This window comes from Procambarus clarkii, chromosome 61, assembly GCF_040958095.1.
Source record: "Procambarus clarkii isolate CNS0578487 chromosome 61, FALCON_Pclarkii_2.0, whole genome shotgun sequence".
Lineage (NCBI taxonomy): Eukaryota > Metazoa > Arthropoda > Malacostraca > Decapoda > Cambaridae > Procambarus > Procambarus clarkii.
The window spans coordinates 9,221,151-9,243,374 of NC_091210.1; the positions used below are offsets into that span (position 1 = coordinate 9,221,151).

The window sequence follows — 22,224 nt, forward strand, 5'->3', positions numbered from 1 at the left end:
CTACCACTACACCACCTGCTGCAATATTATTATAAAAGAAATATTACTTATTATAATCGTAAATACTAAATACCTGTTGTGTTGATTTAGGGGCGACGACGATCGTGGGATCGGATGCGAGCCACAGGTGGCCTACACCATGCTTTCTAAGGCGTCCATCTCATAACAAAAACAAATCCGTGCATTCATACACAAACAGAGACCCCGTGGTTATTCGAATACTTGCAATTCTTTTACTTAAAATAATAACAATTAGATTAATAATAATTAACATAATTTTTACTGAAGATTCATAACAATCATTAATACTATTTTAAAAGAAAATTTGTAAGACATCTAAAAACAGATATACAGACTTTGTGTGATATTTATTTCAACATTATATATTAATAGAATGTTGTAACTATTATTTTTAAATATTAGGTAGTTTCCAGCTACGTATATCGCATATAAACGTTGCAAAAAGATTTTAGACTGAATTAACACATTACACATTTATGGAGTAATTAACAACAAAACAATCTTTATTTTCATTGCAGAACATATATCAGAGCATACTAGTGACTCATACATTTAAAATAGTGTGATTTTTAAACAATTCGGTTGTAAACCCGCAGAACCGCCTACCCGCCAAAGACGTAACATAAGAAATGGTATATAATTCATTATTTTAAATTACATATATAATCATTAATAATTTTCGGCAGCTATCGAGGTTCTCCATAGGTAAATTCCTGTACTCTAACAAGATGCTACTTGCTGTTTAGCTGTTTAAATTCTTGGAAAATTGTAATGACCAGCGACATAAAATATAACAATGAAATAGTAGCTGGTAACTGTAGGTGAACGAAAAATTAAATTCCAAATTGATTAGATGGTTTCCTAAATATAAAGATCGACCTGAAGGAATTTTATGAATTATGGACTAATTAAACCAAAAAATAGGTAATTTTACTTGAAGAACAGATACCAGAGAATAGTTAGTGAGTACATTTATATTGTATAATGGGAGAAAGCCCCTGGTAGCCGCGAATTAAAATAACCACCTACATTAATTGATAACTAGGAAATTGTATCTGGAAACTTTTTCTGAACGAAAACACAATACCAATTTGTTTAGATGTTTTTCTTAATATAAAGATCAACAGTAAAGAATCTTATTCATTATGGACAAATTAACAAAAAAAACGATAATTTTCATTGAGGACCATATATTAGAGCATACTTAGTCACTTATATATTAAAAGTATTGTGTATTTTGAACCATTGGGGTTGTAAACAAACAGAACGGCCTACCCGAAAAGTCGTAACATAAAATGTTGCATATGTTTGCTAATTTATTATTTGATAAATGATTATTATTAATTTACGACAACTATAGAGGTTTCCCATTAGTTAAATTACTGTAGTCTGACTAAATGCTACTACAAAACCTATGTAAATCCTGGGAAAGTCACAATGACCAGCGACATTAAAGCATAGAGGGTTAAATAGTAACAGGCAACTGACGGCGAACGAAAAATTCATTTCCAAATTTATTAGATGTTTTCCTAAATATAAAGATCGATAGGCTGGAATTTTCTGGATTATGGCCTAATTAAGGCAAATATATATATATTTTTACTTGAAGAACAAATATCAGAGCATAGTCAGTGAGTTATAGAATAATAAGAGTGTGGTATTTCATTGTATAACAAGAGATAGTCCAAGGAAGCGATAATAGACGTAGTTTTACACAAAATAACGTCCAAAAACAGCCGTAGAGTCAAACGGCAAATGTTGACGTTCTTTTTAAGAGGACAGGTTGGTAGTTGACCCCATATCCCAAACCTTGAGCTGTAGTTGACCCCATACCCCAACCCATGAGCTGTAATTAACCCCATACCCCAACCCATGAGCTGTAATTGACCCCATACCCCAACCCGTGAGCTAAAGTTGACCCCGTACCCCAACCTGTGAGCTGTAGGTGACCCCATACCCCAACCTGTGAGCTGTAGTTGACCCCATACCCCATCCCATTAGTTTTACCTGACCCAATACCCCAACACGTGAGCTGAAGTGAACTCCATACCCCAACCCGTGAGCTAAAGTTGACCCCATGCCCCAATCTGTGAGCTGTAGTTGACCCCATATCCCAACTCGTGAGGTATAGTTGACCCCATACCCCTACTCATGTGCAGTAGTGGACCCCATACCCCGACCCGTGAGCTCTAGTTGACCCCATACCCGAACCTGTGAGGTGTAGTTGACCCCACACCCTAAATTGTGAGCTAAAGTTGACCCCATACCCCAGTCTGTGAGCTGTAGTTGGCCAATACCCCAACCCGTGAGCTGTAGTTGACCTCATACCCCAACCCGTGAGCTGTAGTTGACCCCATACCCCAACTCGTGAGCTATAGTTGACCCCATACCCCAAGCCATGAGCTGTAGTGGACCCCCCATACCCAAACCCGTGAGCTGTAGTTGATCCCACACCCCAAATTGTGAGCTCTAGTTGACCCAATACCCCAACCCGTAAGCTGTAGTTGACCCCATTCCCCATCCCATGAGTAGTAGTTGACCCCATACACCAACCCGTGAGCTGTAGTTGACCCATACACCAACGCGTGAGCTGTAGTGAACCCCATACCCCAACCCTTGAGCTGTAGTTGACCCCATACCCCAACCCGTGAGCTGAAGTGGACCCCATACCCCAACCCGTGAGCAAAAGTTGACCCCATACCCCAATCCATGAGCTGCAGTTGACCCCTTAACCCAACCCGTGAGCTGTAGTTGACCCCATACCCCAACCCATGAGCTGTAGCTGACCCCATACTCCAACCCGTGAGCTGTAGCTGACCCCATACCCCAACCTGTGAGCTGTAGTTGACCCCATACCCCAGCCCATGAGCTTTAGTTGACCCCATTCCCCAACCCATGAGCTGTAGTTGACCCCATACCCCAACCCGTAAGCTGTAGTTGACCCCATACCCCAACCCATGAGCTGTAGTTGACCCCATTCCCCAACCCATGAGCTGTTGTTGACCCCATACCCCAATCCGTGATCTGTAGTTGACCCCATACCCCAACCTGTGAGCTGTAGTTGACCCCATACCCAAACCAGTGAGCTGTAGTTGACCCCATTCCCCAACCCATGAGCTGCAGTTGACCCCATACCCCAACCCGTGAGCTGTAGTTGACCCCAACCCGTGAGCTGTAGATGACCCCATACCCAAACTAGTGAGCTGTAGTTGACCCCATTCCCCAACCTGTGAGCTGTAGTTGACCCCATACCCCCAACCTATGAGCTGTAGTTGACCCCATACTCCAACCCATGAGCTGTAGTTGACCCCATACCCCAACCCATGAGCTGTAGTTGACCCCATACCCCAACCCGTGATCTGTAGTTGACCCATACCCCATCCTATGAGCTGTAGTTGACTCCATACCCCAACCTGTGAGCAGTAGTTGACCCCATACCCTAAACCGTGAGCTGTAGTTGACCCCATACCCCAACCCGTGAGCTGTAGTTGACCCCATACCCAAACCAGTGAGCTGTAGTTGACCCCATACCCCAGCCTATGAGCTGTAGTTGACCCCATACCCCAACTCATAAGCTGTATTTGACCCTATACCCCAGCCCGTGAGCTATATTTGGCCCCTTACCTCATTCGTTGAGCTGTAGTTGACCCCATACCCGAACCCGTGAGCTGTAGTTGACCCCGTATTCTAACCCGTGAGCTGTAGTTGACCTCATTCCCCATCCTTTGTGCAGTAGTTGACCCAGTACCCATTTTGTGGAGGGTAGAGGACGGCATACCCATCTTGTACTCTCCTAATTGTGCTTGCAGGTGTTGAGCTTTGGCTCTTTAGTCCCGTCTAGAGTACCAGATCCCATATGCACTACCGGATGGGTATGGGGCAGTACCGCACCCTTTAGCAATCCTCTGGGCAGTACTTGATCCTGGCGGCAGTAGCGGACTCCATAACCATCTTCAGGTGGTAGTGGACACCTGGGGGTCCCATCCCGGGGCGGTAGAGGACCCATACCCATTCTGTGGGCAGAAGTGAACTATTCACCCATCTTCCGGGTGGTAGTGTTCCCCCGATACCTATCATGTGGGCAGTATTGTAACCCATACTCCTCTTGAGGGCCTTAGGGGACCCCATACTCATCCTGTGGGCGGTACTGGGCCACATACCCATCATGTGGGTGGGTAGTGGCCCACATATTCATCCTTTGGGCGGTAGTGGACCCCATACCCATGGTTTGGGGAGTGGACCTCATAACCATCCAGTGGATGGAAGTGATCCGCCTTCCATCCAGTGGATGGAAGGCGGTTCACTACCGCCTGTTGGCGGTAGTGAACCCCATGCGCATGCTGTGGGCAGTAATTCACCCCATGCCAATCATGAGGCTGTAATGGACCATCCTATACCCAACCTTCAGGTGGTAGTGGACCCCATACCCATCCAACAGGTGATAGTGGACCCCATACCTATCCTTTTAGGTGGTAGTAGACTCATCGTGAGATTTGTTGTGGACCATAGATCTATCCTGTTTTCAGTAGTGTACCCCCATTTCAACTTAACTTCGGGTTGTTTTGCCCGAAATGCTGTGTACTAGTGGCTTTAGGTATTGTATGTACTAGCTCTATCTATAAATCAATCAGAATGTTTGTAACTCTGCATGTATGTACTTTTCTTAAATAAAATATTATTATTATATTATTATCATTTTCTGTTGACGTTCCTGCAATTCACTCTATTTAGATTTCAAAGCACACACAATTGTATATTAAATTCATTTAGAGCCCAATAATAATACGTAATAATTTTTAATGCTTATTATAATTTATTTAAAACTACCAAGATTTCTCAAAACAAAACTACGAGCCTTCAATTGGATGTAGCGTATCCATGATACTCGAATAACATGGACAATAGTACGTAAATTTTACATCAGAAGTTTTACTGGAAAAATACAAGCATCCATTAAAATTTGAGCAAACGGACCCTTATGCTCTTTACAGTAATGTGACGGGTACTATGAGACTATGGTACTTGAGGAAGGGTTGGTGACTAGTGATAGGAAATAGCTGGAAATCTACCACAGATAAACTATGAACATTACCATATAAGCCTTTGGCCACATAGGTACTCTGTTATAGCCAGAGCGGGTTGCAGTACCGCAGAGGGAGCACAGAGTACACACAGACCGGTAGTGTGTGATAAATATCACCAGTAACATAGCAGATACCAGAGAGTTGTCTCATTAGTGTGGAAGATAATCTAGAAAGGAACCCATATTTTTGTCACTGGTGTCGCTTTTTGTCGCTCAACGTTCCGTCCACCTCGTTATAGATAAGCGTAGCGGTGACTTGTGTGCTCTTATCTGGTGTTACCGTTGACGCCAGTGTAGTTGTCAGTAGTGTACTGTTAACAGTTCTCGTGTGTTACCGTTGACGCCAGTGCAGTTGTCAGTAGTGTACTGTTAACAGTTCTCGTGTGTCACCGTTGACGCCAGTGTAGTTGTCAGTAGTGTACTGTTAACAGTTCTCGTGTGTTACCGTTGACGCCAGTGTAGTTGTGAGTAGTGTACTGTTAACAGTTCTCGTGTCACCGTTAACGCCAGTGTAGTTGTCAGTAGTGTACTGTTAACAGTTCTCGTGTTACCGTTGACGCTAGTGTAGTTGTGAGTAGTGTACTGTTAACAGTTCTCGTGTGTCACCGTTGACGCCAGTGTAGTTGTCAGTAGTGTACTGTTAACAGTTCTCGTGTGTGTGAAGTGTCTTGCTTTTGGTTTTACCAGGATGTATTGATATTATCTGTTGTGAACAGTGTTCATGGTGTCCCGGAGGTACTGACCATTGAGTGACCACAAGGCCTTGTCCTGTGTGTGACACTTGGTCACATTCACAGTGTGTCCTGGTGTGATGTGATACGTGATTAAAGACAAACTTTCCTCAACAACTCTCCAGCCTACAGCTTTTGGTCAACCCGCGAGCGTTAAGCTTTTGTTAAAGCAAGCAGCAAAAAGCGCTCGGTTAAAGAGGGAGTTTAGAGCTGGTGGCACTTCAGACATCCTCAGGTTATCATCGTCTACCAAAAAGAGGTTTGTGGTAATCTTAATTTTTGTTATTTCATAAAAGTATTTGTTTTAAAGTTCAACAAAAGATTAATAGTATTTCATTAATCAAGGAATAATAGAATGTAAACAATCGATACCATATCAAGTAGGTGGGAGATCCGCTAGCGTCTAAAATGTTCATTTCTTGGGCCAATCGTTCACCCTTCTAAAACAAACTTTTTTTTTATATTGAGGAAAAACATGTCAAGTTGATGGTGACAGGCACCGAAGTCCTCAAAGTTTAAGTCTCCCCTCGAATGTTAAGATTGTTTTCTTTTGAAAAATATGGAATCACTGAGTGTGGGAATATTTTTTGAAGATCGGGAGACGCAGGAGAGGTTATGCTGTGAGCTCTTATGCTGCTTCTTGTTGGGCAGCTGAGTGTGATGCTGTTTAGAATTTACTTGTGGAAGTTTACAAATAATGTCTGTATTAAGTAATGAGTAAGTCTCATGGGACAAACGTGTCTCTACACTCATCTGAAGACGTCGGCCACAGATACATAGTCTCCACAGTAGTGTCAAGTGTGTTAAATATTGTACACACTAATGGTGTTCTCTGTGAGTGATGTTGAAGATCCACACTACAAACAATTATAATCACATGTATACCTCTACCTAGGCGTTGTAAGAACTACAGCCACTACGCAACCGTTCACGACCACCAGGTTCACCACACCATACATGACCACAAGGTTCACCACACCAGCATACATGACCACAAGGTTCACCACACCACCATACATGACCACAAGGTTCACCACACCAGCATACATGACCACAAGGTTCACCACACCACCATACATGACCACAAGGTTCACCACACCACCATACATGACCACAAGGTTCACCACACCATATATGACCACAAGGTTCACCACGCCACCATACATGACCACAAGGTTCACCACACCACCATACATGACCACAAGGTTCACCACACCATCATACACGACCTACAAGGTTCACCACACCACCATACATGACCACAAGGTTCACCACACCAGCATACATGACCACAAGGTTCACCACACCAGCATACATGACCACAAGGTTCACCACACCACCATACATGACCACAAGGTTCACCACACCACCATACATGACCACAAGGTTCACCACACCACCATACATGACCACAAGGTTCACCACACCACCATACATGACCACAAGGTTCACCACACCAGCATACATGACCACAAGGTTCACCACACCACCATACATGACCACAAGGTTCACCACACCACCATACATGACCACAAGGTTCACCACACCAGCATACATGACCACAAGGTTCACCACACCACCATACATGACCACAAGGTTCACCACGCCATACATGACCACAAGGTTCACCACACCACCATACATGACCACAAGGTTCGAATGGTGATTATACTTGATAATGATACTCTTATTATCGCATTATTACACTTGATAATGGTACTCTCATTATCGATCCCGCGATCGATAATGACTTGTGAGAATTACGTTACTCGACTGAGCGGTCGGCTCTCACTCCCGACAGCCTTGTCGCTCACCACAACAATCTATCAAAATTTACATTAACACGTCAGTCACGAACCTACATATATATTAGCACGTCAGTCACGAACCTACATATATATACAACCACACTTGTCACAACCTTGGGGAACACAACATGAGAAATAACCACACTCTGTTATCACTCCACAATAATCAAATGCCAGGAATCCCTGGTGTTACACACGGACACTATTACCTGTGCACTTATGATGACCAGTACTGGATTTCCACACCTGCAAGAGATTACATCACATGGAACATGATAAACATCATGAATGAATTACTATAATTCTACCAGAGTGGAATATAAATATTACTTGGACATCCCTCACAGTACTTGGCTAATCTATGTAAACTTTGTTCCCGTGTGTACTCATTAACACATACACACATGCAGGGACACCTGTCTACACCAGTCTAAATCCGTCTGGACTGACATGAATGTCAATAAGGGTGAAAATCTCACACGTTCCCACTTCACTTCACCCCACCGGGAGCTTGGAGAAAATGGGACGGAACACCTGACCTCGAATTCAGGCTTAAAGATAAAATCACCAAAAACACACACAAGGTATTTACTCTCATTTACATGCCGGCTCACATCCATGTACCCCAGTGTCCCACCCCCGACACAGACCCTCTGCTTTGTAGGTGGTTGGTCAGCAATACCAGGGATAGGCTAAGCTGGTATAGCCTCGTGCGTTGACGGTCGTACACGGATAGCTCAGCGCATTTTTCGTAACCTCTCACACAACACACGGCTCGGATCGTACACCCCCGACCCACCGGTGAAGCGGTGCGTTCGTACACAAATGGCGCGTTCACGTCTAGCTTCAATTTTCACGAATTTCTAGAGTGCATTCAGGGGCTATGCACTTGTGGGCGGAGAATTCAGAGTGCCTGGGGCTATGTACTTGTGGGCGGAGTTAGCTAGTTGGTCTCCAATAAATACCTCGGGTACTGTACACTCGAGAGATAGACCGATAGGAAGAGACAGACAGAAGATAGGAGAACAGCCAGCAGAGCAGAACCGAGAGGCTGTCAGCCGCACGGGGTCGGACAGTCTCTGTCAATTACAGTCCTCCACCCCCGCTCTCTCTATCCAGCTATAGGCAGACACTTGGTGAGTTGAACATGAAAGGTGACGTAGTCGTGTTTACTAGTGTTGTGTGACAATCAGGGGGCAGACGGCTGTAATGGTCTCGAATTCTGGTGTAGTGATTCACTTTGTACATTAATAATGAACCTTCAGTTCGATTGCTGGAATTCTGATATTTATCATGCTAAATAAATAATTGATTTACTTGCTTTTAATTTTACTTTAATTGTGTTCCCGAGTTCTTGGAATTACTGATATATGCAAACTAGAGGGTAGAGTACTCTAGAGTTAGTGAGAAGAGAGAATCTTGCCTGGAACACGATTCCAGTTAAATCATGCTAATTATGACCTTTTGATACATCTTTGAGAATTTTGTGATACCGACAAGTTCTATTCCTTATCTTGTATATAATGGTCTTGAATGGATGGTGGCAGTCTACCTTCTACTTTTACTATCTACTTTTCTACTTCTACCTACCTACCATTCTACCTTCACCACCACATCCTATTCATCTCTGTACCCTCTCTCCCTTTCACCGGACCACACTCCTCCGTCCTCCCTCACTAATTACTTCATTATTCATCTCTTTCCTTTCCTTTCTCTGATTCGTTCGTGGCAGTGAATTGCTCTAGAGTTCTCTTGAGTCGCGGGTAGCTGATCAGGTTACAATGCCTTGTGTTCGTGATACCTAGGTAATCAAATACCTAGGTCACAAGGTATTGAATTAGAGAGGTGCAGTAGGGACTCTGGGGGCACTTTAGAATAGCTAACTGGGGAGTGGGATAATGGACAAGAGAGAGCTATTTCCCCGACTCCCCCATTAGAATAGTTAACTAGGGGTGGGATAATGGACTAAAGAGAGCTGTTCCCCCCACTCCGCGTTACACCACGAGCACACTGACCGCTGGTATGCAAATTACCCACGTTCCAGATCTCTACTCACTACACTCCCCGTCTTTCTCCCCTTCGAACGGCGACGGCCGTATTGTATTCTGCTGCAGACGACGTCATAGTTAAGGCGGAGAGTGGAGCTTGTGGAGTAGTCAGTCGCCACGGCGTCTACTTTACTCAATTTGATCGAATTGAGCAAAGCAAGCGTCAGGACAAGGCGGCGGCTGGATTCAGAATGATGGCGTCTCTTGGCGAGCTGAAGCATCTTCCAGGGTTCTCCTCAAAAGAACCAATCAGAGGGAGGCACACAACGGCCTACCCCTCTCAACCAATCAGAGACGAGCTACTAGGCCTGCAGGGCGACTCTAAGATAGCCGACCCAAGGTGGCGTCCAAGGTGGCTGGCTACCGTTGTCATGGGAACAAGGATGGCGGTGTGGCGGCGGGTGGCTACCCTCATCACCACGCTCTCCTCCTTCCCGCGCAAACCTGTCTCCCTCAAACTCTACACAGTAAAAGTTGTTGCTGGCTCTATCTCTTTCTACAAATGCGTCACAACAGCCATTGTGACATATTGGATTGCTGGCTCAAAATCCAAACACAAGATGATTCGGGTTCTGGTTACAAACTTAGGTCCGTGCACTGGCAAAGTGCACTGGCTGCCACAGGCATATAAAACCAGTGGAAGTTTAGTCTGGTGAAACCATCCCCTCACACTCACTATACCAGACTCACCACCAGCATCATGGTCCTCACCATACCAGGTCCACACCACCAGCATCATGGTCCTCACCATACCAGGTCCACACCACCAGCATCATGGTCCTCACCATACCTGGTCTTCACCACCTGCATCACGGTCCTCACCATACCAGGTCCACACCTGGCTACTCCACCAGCATCATCAGAAGGAAAACAACAGTGAAAGAACAGGTATTGAAACTTAGAACAGGCGAGGACAGGTATACAGAGAATGACAGAGAGGTGTGTGAGGAACTCAACAAGAGGTTCCAGGAGGTCTTCACAATAGAACAGGGTGAGGTCACTGTGCTAGGAGAAAGGGAGGTAAACCAGGCGGCCTTGGAGGAGTTCGAAATTACGAGAGAGGAGGTCAAGAGACACCTGCTGGATCTGGATGTTAGAAAGGCTGTTGGTCCAGATGGGATCTCACCATGGGTACTGAAAGAGTGTGCAGAGGCACTTTGCTTGCCACTCTCCATAGTGTATAGTAAGTCACTAGAGGCGGGAGACCTACCAGAAATATGGAAGACGGCGAATGTGGTCCCAACATACAAAAAGGGCGACAGACAAGAGGCACTGAACTACAGGCCAGTGTCCTTGACTTGTATACCATGCAAGGTGATGGAGAAGATCGTGAGAAAAAACCTGGTAACACATCTGGAGAGAAGGAACTTCGTGACAAATCGCCAACATGGATTCAGGGAGGGTAAATCTTGCCTTACAGGCTTGATAGAATTCTACAATCAGGTGACACAGATTAAGCAAGAAAGAGAGGGCTGGGCGGACTGTATTTTCTTGGATTGTCGGAAAGCCTTTGACACAGTACCGCATAAGAGGCTGGTACATAAGCTGAAGAGACAGGCAGGTGTAGCTGGTAAGGTGCTCCAGTGGATAAGGGAGTATATAAGCAATAGGAAGCAGAGAGTTACGGTGAGGGGTGAGACCTCCGATTGGCGTGAAGTCACCAGTGGAGTCCCACAGGGCTCTGTACTCGGTCCTATCTTGTTTCTGATATATGTAAATGATCTCCCGGAGGGTATCGATTCATTTCTCTCAATGTTTGCGGACGATGCTAAAATTATGAGAAGGATTAAAACAGAAGAGGACTGTTTGAGGCTTCAAGAAGACCTAGACAAGCTGAAGGAATGGTCGAACAAATGGTTGTTAGAGTTTAACCCAACCAAATGTAATGTAATGAAGATAGGTGTAGGGAGCAGGAGGCCAGATACAAGGTATCATCTGGGAGAGGAAATTCTTCAGGAGTCAGAGAAGGAAAAAGGCTTGGGGGTTGATATCACGCCAGACCTGTCTCCTGCAGCACATATCAAGCGGATAACATCAGCGGCATATGCCAGGCTGGCCAACATACGAACGGCATTCAGAAACTTGTGTAAAGAATCATTCAGAACTTTGTATACCACATATGTCAGGCCAATCCTGGAGTATGCAGCCCCAGCATGGAGTCCATATCTAGTCAAGGATAAGACTAAACTGGAAAAGGTTCAAAGGTTTGCCACCAGACTAGTACCCGAGCTGAGAGGTATGAGCTACGAGGAGAGACTACGGGAATTAAACCTCACTTCGCTGGAAGACAGAAGAGTTAGGGGGGACATGATCACCACATTCAAGATTCTGAAGGGGATTGATAGGGTAGATAAAGACAGTCTATTTAACACAAGGGGAACACGCACAAGGGGACAAAGGTGGAAACTGAGTGCCCAAATGAGCCACAGAGATATTAGAAAGAACTTTTTTAGTGTCAGAGTGGTTGACAAATGGAATGCATTAGGGGGTGATGTGGTGGAGGCTGACTCCATACACAGTTTCAAGTGTAGATATGACAGAGCCCGATAGGCTCAGGAATCTGTACACCTGTTGATTGACGGTTGAGAGGCGGGACCAAAGAGCCAGAGCTCAACCCCCGCAAACACAACAAGGTGAGAACTAGGTGAGTACACCACCACCAGCATCATGGTCCTCACCATACCAGGTCCACAACACCACCAGCATCATGGTCCTCATCATACCAGGTTCACACCACCAGCATCATGGTCCTCACCATACCAGGTCCACACCACCAGCATCATGGTCCTCACCATACCAGGTCCACACCACCAGCATCATGGTCCTCACCATATCAGGTCCACACCACCACCAGCATCACGGTCCTCACCATACCAGGTCCACACCACCACCAGCATCACGGTCCTCACCATACCAGGTCCACACCACCAGCATCATGGTCCGCACCATACCAGGTCCACACCACCACCAGCATCATGGTCCTCACCATACCAGGTCCACACCACCAGCATCATGGTCCTCACCATACCAGGTCCACACCACCAGCATCACGGTCCTCACCATACCAGGTCCACACCACCAGCTTCACGGTCCTCACCATACCAGGTCCACACCACCACCAGCATCACGGTCCTCACCATACCAGGTCCACACCACCAGCATCATGGTCCGCACCATACCAGGTCCACACCACCACCAGCATCATGGTCCTCACCATACCAGGTCCACACCACCACCAGCATCATGGTCCTCACCATACCAGGTCCACACCACCACCAGCATCACGGTCCTCACCATACCAGGTCCACACCACCAGCATCACGGTCCTCACCATACTAGGTCCACACCACCATAGTCCTCACAACACCAGGTCCATACCACCATGGTCCTCATCATACCAGGCCCACACCACCACCAGCATCATGGTCCTCACCATACCAGGTCCACACCACCAGCAGCATGGTTCTCACCATACCAGGTCCACACCACCACCAGCATCACGGTCCTCACAATACCAGGTCCACACCACCACCAGCATCATGGTCCTCACCATACCAGGTCCACACCACCAGCATCATGGTCCTCACCATATCAGGTCCACACCACCAGCATTACGGTCCTCACCATACCAGGTCCACACCACCAGCATCGTGGTCCTCACCATACCAGGTACACACCCCCATGGTCCTCACAATACCAGGTCCACACCACCAGCATCACGGTCCTCACCATACCAGGTCCACACCACCACCAGCATCATGGTCCTCACTATACCAGGTCCACACCACCACCAGCATCATGGTCCTCACCATACCAGGTCCACACCACCACCAGTATCACGGTCCTCACCATACCAGGTCCAAACCACCAGCATCATGGTCCTCACCATACCAGGTCCACACCACCACCAGCATCACGGTCCTCACCATACCAGGTCCACACCACCAGCATCATGGTCCTCACCATACCAGGACCACACCACCAACATCACGGCCATCACCATACCAGGTCCACACCACCACCAGCATCACGGTCCTCACTATACCAGGTCCACACCGCCACCAGCATCATGGTCCTCACCATACCAGGTCCACACCACCGGCATCATGGTCCTCACCATACCAGGTCCACACCACCAGCATCATGGTCCTCACCATACCAGGTCCACACCACCACCAGCATCACGGTTCTCACCATACCAGGTCCACACCACCACCAGCATCATGGTCCTCACCATACCAGGTCCACACCACCACCAGCATCATGGTCCTCTGCATACCAGGTCCACACCACCAGCATCACGGTCCTCACCATACCAGGTCCACACCACCAGCATCATGGTCCTCACTATACCAGGTCCACACCACCAGCATCATGGTCCTCACCATACCAGGTCTACACCACCAGCATCACGGTCCTCACCATACCAGATCCACACCACCATGGTCCTCACAATACCAGGTCCACACCACCAGCATCACGGTCCTCACCATACCAGGTCCACACCACCACCAGCATCATGGTCTTCACCATACCAGGTCCACACCACCAGCATCATGGTCCTCACCATACAAGGCCCACACCACCATGGTCCTCACAATACCAGGTCCACACCACCAGCATCACGGTCCTCACCATACCAGGTCCACACCACCACCAGCATCATGGTCCTCACCATACCAGGTCCACACCACCAGCAGCATCATGGTCCTCACCATACCAGGTCCACACCACCACCAGCATCGCGGTCCTCACCATACCAGGTCCACACCACCAACATCATGGTCCTCACCATACCAGGTCCACACCACCAGCATCATGGTCCTCACCCTACCAGGTCCACACCACCACCAGCATCATGGTCCTCACCATACCAGGTCCACATCACCACCAGCATCATAGTCCTCACCATACCAGGTCCACACCACCACCAGCATCATGGTCCTCACCATACCAGGTCCACACCACCAGCATCACGGTCCTCACCATACCAGGTCCACACCACCATGGTCCTCACCATACCAGGTCCACACACCACCAGCATCACGGTCCTTGCCATACCAGGTCCACACCACCACCAGCATCATGGTCCTCACCGTATCAGGTCCACACCACCACCAGCATCATGGTCCTCACCATACCAGGTCCACACCACCAGCATCACGGTCCTCACCATACCAGGTCCACACCACCATGGTCCTCACCATACCAGGTCCACACACCACCAGCATCACGGTCCTTGCCATACCAGGTCCACACCACCAGCATCATGGTCCTCACCGTATCAGGTCCACACCACCACCAGCATCATGGTCCTCACCATACCAGGTCCACACCACCAGCATCACGGTCCTCACCATACCAGGTCCACACCACCAGCATCATGGTCCTCACCATACTAGGTCCACACCACCAGCATCATGGTCCTCACCATACCAGGTCCACACCACCACCAGCATCATGGTCCTCACCATACCAGGTCCACACCACCACCAGCATCATGGTCCTCACCATACCAGGTCCACACCACCAGCATCACGGTCCTCACCATACCAGGTCCACACCACCAGCATCATAGTCCTCACCATACCAGGTCCACACCACCACCAGCATCATTGTCCTCACCATACCAGGTCCACACCACCAGCATCACGGTCCTCACCATACCAGGTCCACACCACCATGGTCCTCACCATACCAGGTCCACACACCACCAGCATCACGGTCCTTGCCATACCAGGTCCACACCACCAGCATCATGGTCTTCACCGTATCAGGTCCACACCACCTCCAGCATCATGGTCCTCACCATACCAGGTCCACACCACCAGCATCACGGTCCTCACCATACCAGGTCCACACCACCAGCATCATGGTCCTCACCATACTAGGTCCACACCACCAGCATCATGGTCCTCACCATACCAGGTCCACACCACCACCAGCATCATGGTCCTCACCATACCAGGTCCACACCACCACCAGCATCATGGTCCTCACCATACCAGGTCCACACCACCAGCATCACGGTCCTCACCATACCAGGTCCACACCACCAGCATCATGGTCCTCACCATACCAGGTCCACACCACCAGCATCATGGTCCTCACCATACCAGGTCCACACCACCACTAGCATCATGGTCCTCACCATACCAGGTCCACACCACCACCAGCATCATGGTCCTCACCATATCAGGTCCAAACCACCATCAGCATCATGGTCCTCACCATACCAGGTCCACACCACCGCCAGCATCATGGTCCTCACCATCTAGGTCCACATCACCAGCATCATGGTCCTCACCATACTAGGTCCACATCACCAGCATCATGGTCCTCACCATACCAGGTCCACACCACCACCAGCATCATGGTCCTCACCGTACCAGGTCCACACCACCAGCATCATGGTCCTCACCATACCAGGTCCACACCACCAGCATCATGGTCCTCACCGTACCAGGTCCACACCACCACCAGCATCACGGTCCTCACCATACTAGGTCCACACCACCAGCATCATGGTCCTCACCATACCAGGTCCACACCACCACCAGCATCATGGTCCTCACAATATCAGGTCCACACCACCTGCATCACGGTCCTCACCATACCAGGTCCACACCACCACCAGCATCATGGTCCTCACCATACCAGGTCCACACCACCACCAGCATCATGGTCCTCACCATTCTAGGTCCACACCACCAGCATCATGGTCCTCACCATTCTAGGTCCACACCACCAGCATCATGGTCCTCACCATACCAGGTCCACACCACCACCAGCATCACGGTCGTCACCATACCAGGTCCACACCACCAGCATCATGGTCCTCACCATACCAGGTCCACACCACCACCAGCATCATGGTCCTCAACATACCAGGTCCACACCACCAGCATCACGGTCCTCACCATACCAGGTCCACACCACCAGCATCATGGTCCTCACCATACCAGGTCCACACCACCAGCATCACGGTCCTCACCATACCAGGTCCACACCACCACCATGGTCCTCACCATACCAGGTCCACACCACCACCAGCATCATTGTCCTCACCATACCAGGTCCCCACCACCAGCATCACGGTCCTCACCATACCAGGTCCACACCACCAGCATCATGGTCCTCACCATACCAGGTCCACACCACCAGCATCATGGTCCTCACCATACCAGGTCCCCACCACCAGCATCACGGTCCTCACCATACCAGGTCCACACCATCAGCACCATGGTTCTCACAATGCCAGGTCCACACCATCAGCACCATGGTCCTCACCATACCAGGTCCACACCACCAGCATCATGGTCCTCACCACACCAGGTCCACACCACCACCAGCATCACGATCCTCACCACACCAGGTCCACACCACCACCAGCATCATGGTCCTCACCATATCAGGTCCACACCACCAGCACCATGGTCCTCACCATACCAGGTCCACACCACCATGGTCCTCACCATACCAGGTCCACACCACCAGCATCACGGTCCTCACCATACCAGGTCCACACTACCAGCATCATGGTCCTCACCATACCAGGTCCACACCACCACCAGCATCATGGTCCTCACCATACCAGGTCCACACCACCACCAGCATCATGGTCCTCACCATACCAGGTCCACACCACCACCAGCATCACGGTCGTCACCATACCAGGTCCACACCACCACGAGCATCATGGTCCTCACCATACCAGGTCCACACCACCACCAGCATCACGGTCCTCACCATACCAGGTCCACACCACCAGCATCATGGTCCTCAACATACCAGGACCACACCACCAGCAGCATGGTCCTCACCATACCAGGTCCACACCACCAGCAGCATGGTCCTCACCATACCATTTCCACACCACCACCAGCATCATGGTCCTGTCCAGAATGAAATATGCCACATTGCTGGCGTCTCTTTTATTCAACCTCCTCTAACTATTGAGCCTTCCCAAACCACTTCCGGTCAACATGTCAACAGTGTTCTCACAATAAATGAGGTCTAACAATGACCGTCTCATATTGCACTTGAGGTCACGTCTGTGACTCGCTGCCTCTACTGGAGTCCTGTGTAGCCACACCTTGCCTTCCTCCCTGACCGCTGACCCAGAGTGCCTCCCGCCCACTGGCTCCAATCCATTTGCCACTAACATACTCCTCCTCGCGCTCCATCCACTACTTACGCCGCCGGTACGTTGAGAGAGAGACTAACTAATGTTTACAAAATAATCTGGATACAACATTGTTGCCAGTAAGTTATGGATGGTCATGGTGCGAGGATGTACTCGCCAGGCAGGTATTGTGGGTCTCGCTTCATGCAGGTCGGCATTCTATCCCCGACCGTCAAAGTGGTTGGGCACCATTACTCTTCCCCCTCCCCCGTCCCATCCCAAATCCTTATCCTGACCCCTTCCCACCTCTGTAAAGTCGTAAGAGCTTGGCGCTTTCCCCTGATAATTAAAAAAAATAGATATTATTTTTTTTTTATTTAATGTGATTTTGTTTATGATGTATAATTGATTTAATTATTAATTCTTTCCATAGCTTAGTGGACTGTATGTTTAATTGAGCGGACTGTATGGATATAAAATCTCCCACAAGTCATATCCCAACACAATTTGGGGGTTAATTAATTAAAGTAACCTATCAATCGAATGGAAGCAAATTTTTACTAAGGTTAAAATTAACAAATATACAATAGCTGTGATGAGGGTTCGAACCTGTGTCTGAGAGGATCCCAGACGCGCCTTAATCGATTAGGCCACGACATGGTAAAATAATTGCAACCGGGAGTTCCACTTGCCTCATCACGGTATTGTGATTTCTGAGTGTAATGAAATAAGTGCGAAGAGGTAGAATTCACAGCTTATTGACTGAGCCAGAGTTCATGGAGGATTTGTGTAAAACCCTGGTTAGTGTCTCGGAGTGACTGCAGGATCCGTGTGAGGCCAGGTGGAACTCCCGGTTGCAATTCTTTTACCATGTCGTGGCCTAGTCGATAAAGGCGCGTCTAGGATCCTCTCAGACGTAGGCTCGGTCCCTCATCACGGCCCTTGTGGACTAGTACATTTGATGCATCATGCTAGTGTGATTTCTGTGTGTATTAAGGTTAGTTTATTATTGTACTAGGGTTAGTTTGTACACGAAGGCCTTAGCTGTTTGATGACTTCAGTGTGGATATCAGAGGGACACGTGACCAGTGTGCCAGGACTAAGCCTCGTGGCTATGGTGTCTGTTCCCTAGTGGCGACAGGTTGCTGACGCTTAATTCCCAGGTGACCACAGATCTGCCGAAAGAATACAATCTAACAACTGCAACTTTACTTCCTACACAGATATGGCACATTTAAATTATTAGTATTAAGAATATTTCTAGATTGTGAGAAGCTCACCCGGTTTTTGGTGTTCGCCCGCCTCATCACCGGTTCCATTTAAATAACATTCTAGGGGCCCTACAAAATAATATTAGTTTTTTACACAGCCGGAAACGACGTACTCCCGTTATTTGAGGTCGCGGCAGCTGAAGAACGTCTAGATGGCTCCGGTTCACGAGTATAAACGTAGTTGCTATTTTTTACTAAATCACGCGAGCAGTGTTCATTCCACAATGGCCGCCGCCCTCCTTCCCCGGCTCAGTCACGTTATTGGAACCGGCTAAATTTTGCCCATTTTTGGACGAAGGAAGGAAGGCGTTAATTTTACTGGTAAATTTATTTGATCCAGTTACAGGGAACAGTTTGTTATTAATTTTAACACTGAACTGGAAGTTTTTAGCGATTATTAATATTTTATTAATATATTTTGTTGTGATGGGTGAGATATATCTCACGTTTAAAGGAAAATTCCACTATAATCTCGTTTTCTTTGAATGAGTTATTAAATTAATTTGTGTTAGTATTGGTTAATAGGTTAGTACAAGAACCGCAGCGCAATTATCTGCATATTGTAACTAGGGTTATAGAGGTAGGTCGGTTTTTTCTCGACAGGTATGGATGGTCCTGATGTAAAATGTACTCACCAGGCAGGTATAGATGGTCATGATGCAAGGATGTACTCAGAGGCAGGTTTGGATGGTCATGTGCAAGGATGTACTCACAAAGCAGGCTGGGATGGTCATGGTGCAAAGATGTACTCACAAGGCAAGTTTGGTTGATCATTATGCAAGGATGTACTCGCCAGGAAGGTTTGGATGGTCATAGTACAAAGTGGAACTTGAAGGAAGGTTTAAATGGTTCCAGCCAAGAAATGAGAAATAAAGATTTAAATATATACAAATTTGATTTTAATTACAATATTTTATCTCTTTTTTATTACAGTGAAGAACATTGCTAGGAGCAAGAACAGTATCTGACGAAGACACCAGCTGTAGCAAGATCAGCAGCCAGAGGAGTACCTGAGAACAGCAGCAGCAGCGTCAGAGGAAGAAGCTACACACCCATAAGTACTCTACAGCAGCAGCAGTTGTGGCGAGAGCCAATGATGAGTCAACACCACAATGGCCACAGAAAATCACACAACAAGAAAGTCACGATTAACAGGGCGAGGAAGAGGCAGAGTTTGGTGACAACATCTGCAGTGTTGCTGCTGTTTATTGTGATGGCTGCTACGGCCTACAAGTCTCCAGCTTATCCAGCTGTTAGAGGTATGTATTATCATGCTATGAATGAGGCTGTTCTCCAAAATTTTAAATAGCAAAGGTTCATTAACATAGGCGAATTTGCACACCAGAGGAGAACAGATTACCTACAAAAGCACATGTAGTATGCAAATGGTTAAGTATGCCAATGGAGGCTATGATTAATTAGATAAACAGTCAGTATATGCAAATTGACCAGTAGGCATATAATGTGATGAATTTACACGGGAAATTTAATGTTTTAGTTAATTGTTATTTATGCTGGTCAGCAATTTTAAATGTGCAGGTATGGATGGTCATGGGGGCAAGGATGTATTCGCCAGGAAGGTTTGGGTGGTCATGGTACAAGTAGGGTACACGCCTGGAAAGTTTGGATGGTTATGGTACAAGTAGGGTACTCGTCAGGAAGGTTTGGATGGTAATGGTACAAGTAGGGTACTCGTCAGGAAGGTTTGGATGGTTATGGTACAAGTAGGGTACTCGTCAGGAAGGTTTGGATGGTCATGGTACAAGTAAGGTACTCGTCAGGAAAGTTTGGATGGTCATGGTACAAGTAGGGTACTCGCCTGGAGGGTTTGGATGGTCATGGTACTAGTAGGGTACTCGCCTGGAAGGTTTGGATGGTCATGGTACTAGTAGGGTATTCGCCTGGAAGGTGTGGATGGTCATGGTACAAGTAGGGTACTCGCCTGGAAGGTGTGGATGGTCATGGTACAAGTAGGGTACTCGCCTGGAAGGTCTGGATGGTCATGGTACTAGTAGGGTACTCGCCTGGAAGGTTTGGATGGTCATGGTACAAGTAGGGTACTCGCCTGGAAGGCTTGGATGGTCATGGTACAAGTTGGGTACTCGCCTGGAAGGTGTAGATGGTCATGGTACTAGTAGGGTACTCGCCTGGAAGGTTTGGATGGTCATGGTACTAGTAGGGTACTCGCCTGGAAGGTCTGGATGGTCATGGTACTAGTAGGGTACTCGCCTGGAAGGTCTGGATGGTCATGGTACTAGTAGGGTACTCGCCTGGAAGGTCTGGATGGTAATGGTACAAGTAGGGTACTCGCCTGGAAGGTCTGGATGGTCATGGTACTAGTAGGGTACTCGCCTGGAAGGTCTGGATGGTAATGGTACAAGTAGGGTACTCGCCTGGAAGGTCTGGATGGTAATGGTACAAGTAGGGTACTCGCCTGGAAGGTCTGGATGGTCATGGTACTAGTAGGGTACTCGCCTGGAAGGTCTGGATGGTAATGGTACAAGTAGGGTACTCGCCTGGAAGGTCTGGATGGTCATGGTACTAGTAGGGTACTCGCCTGGAAGGTCTGGATGGTAATGGTACAAGTAGGATACTCGCCAGGGAGGTATGGATGGTAATAGAACAAGGAGGTACTCACCAGGAACCTCAAGTTAGTACCAAATTTGGAAAAACATACAAACCATGGTATATGTCTATGTAATAATATACGAAGAAACTAATGTTTTGATTTACAGCATGCATTAGGTTGTAGTTTTCTTATGAATTACAGACATTGGTGTGATAGATCATATGCAGTTTGTAAGCATAATTACCATACATTAGGAGATATAAAGTAATTGAACAGAGGTACACTATGTCAGAGGTTGACCCTCTGGCTAGCTTACACATTGTTGATAGAAGAAGCAAATTGCCATTTTGACTTAGGAAATTTCAGAGTGCACAGGAGTGCACAAAATATGAACTTTCTTGTTATAGCAGCTAGAAGGTCGTAATTGGGTGTCTTTGGAAAGCAGACACTCTCAGCTTCCCAGAAAACTCGCGATACTCGTTGTAGCATTTCTGGATAAATAGTTACAGAATTAGCATAACTTTTAGTTCTGGCTGCCCAGATACAGGGAAGGAAGCCAGGCACTGTG

At 47.6% G+C, this 22,224-nt stretch overlaps 1 protein-coding gene and 1 long non-coding RNA gene across 5 annotated transcripts in view; one reads left to right on the forward strand and one right to left on the reverse strand.

Annotated features, from left to right (window-relative positions):
• The window catches only part of LOC138354014 (uncharacterized), a 9,161-nt gene extending 8,961 nt beyond the window's left edge, over positions 1–200 (reverse strand). For both annotated transcript variants that reach the window (XR_011223390.1, XR_011223389.1), the window contains exon 1: positions 74–200. This is a non-coding gene — a long non-coding RNA (uncharacterized lncRNA). The remainder of the gene's footprint in view (positions 1–73) is intronic.
• A 5,130-nt stretch (positions 201–5,330) lies between these two features.
• The window catches only part of LOC123774311 (ankyrin repeat domain-containing protein 39-like), a 215,982-nt gene continuing 199,088 nt past the window's right edge, over positions 5,331–22,224 (forward strand). Inside the window, exons 1-3 of one of the 3 annotated variants that reach the window (XM_069307720.1) lie at positions 5,404–5,458; positions 5,821–6,094; positions 20,021–20,346. In XM_069307720.1, coding sequence (XP_069163821.1) covers positions 20,181–20,346 — 166 coding nt within the window. In that variant the 5' untranslated portion in view covers positions 5,404–5,458; positions 5,821–6,094; positions 20,021–20,180. Of the gene's footprint in view, positions 6,095–20,020; positions 20,347–22,224 lie in introns of all 3 variants that reach the window. The other 2 variants (XM_069307719.1, XR_011223392.1) reach the window with 2 other exon arrangements.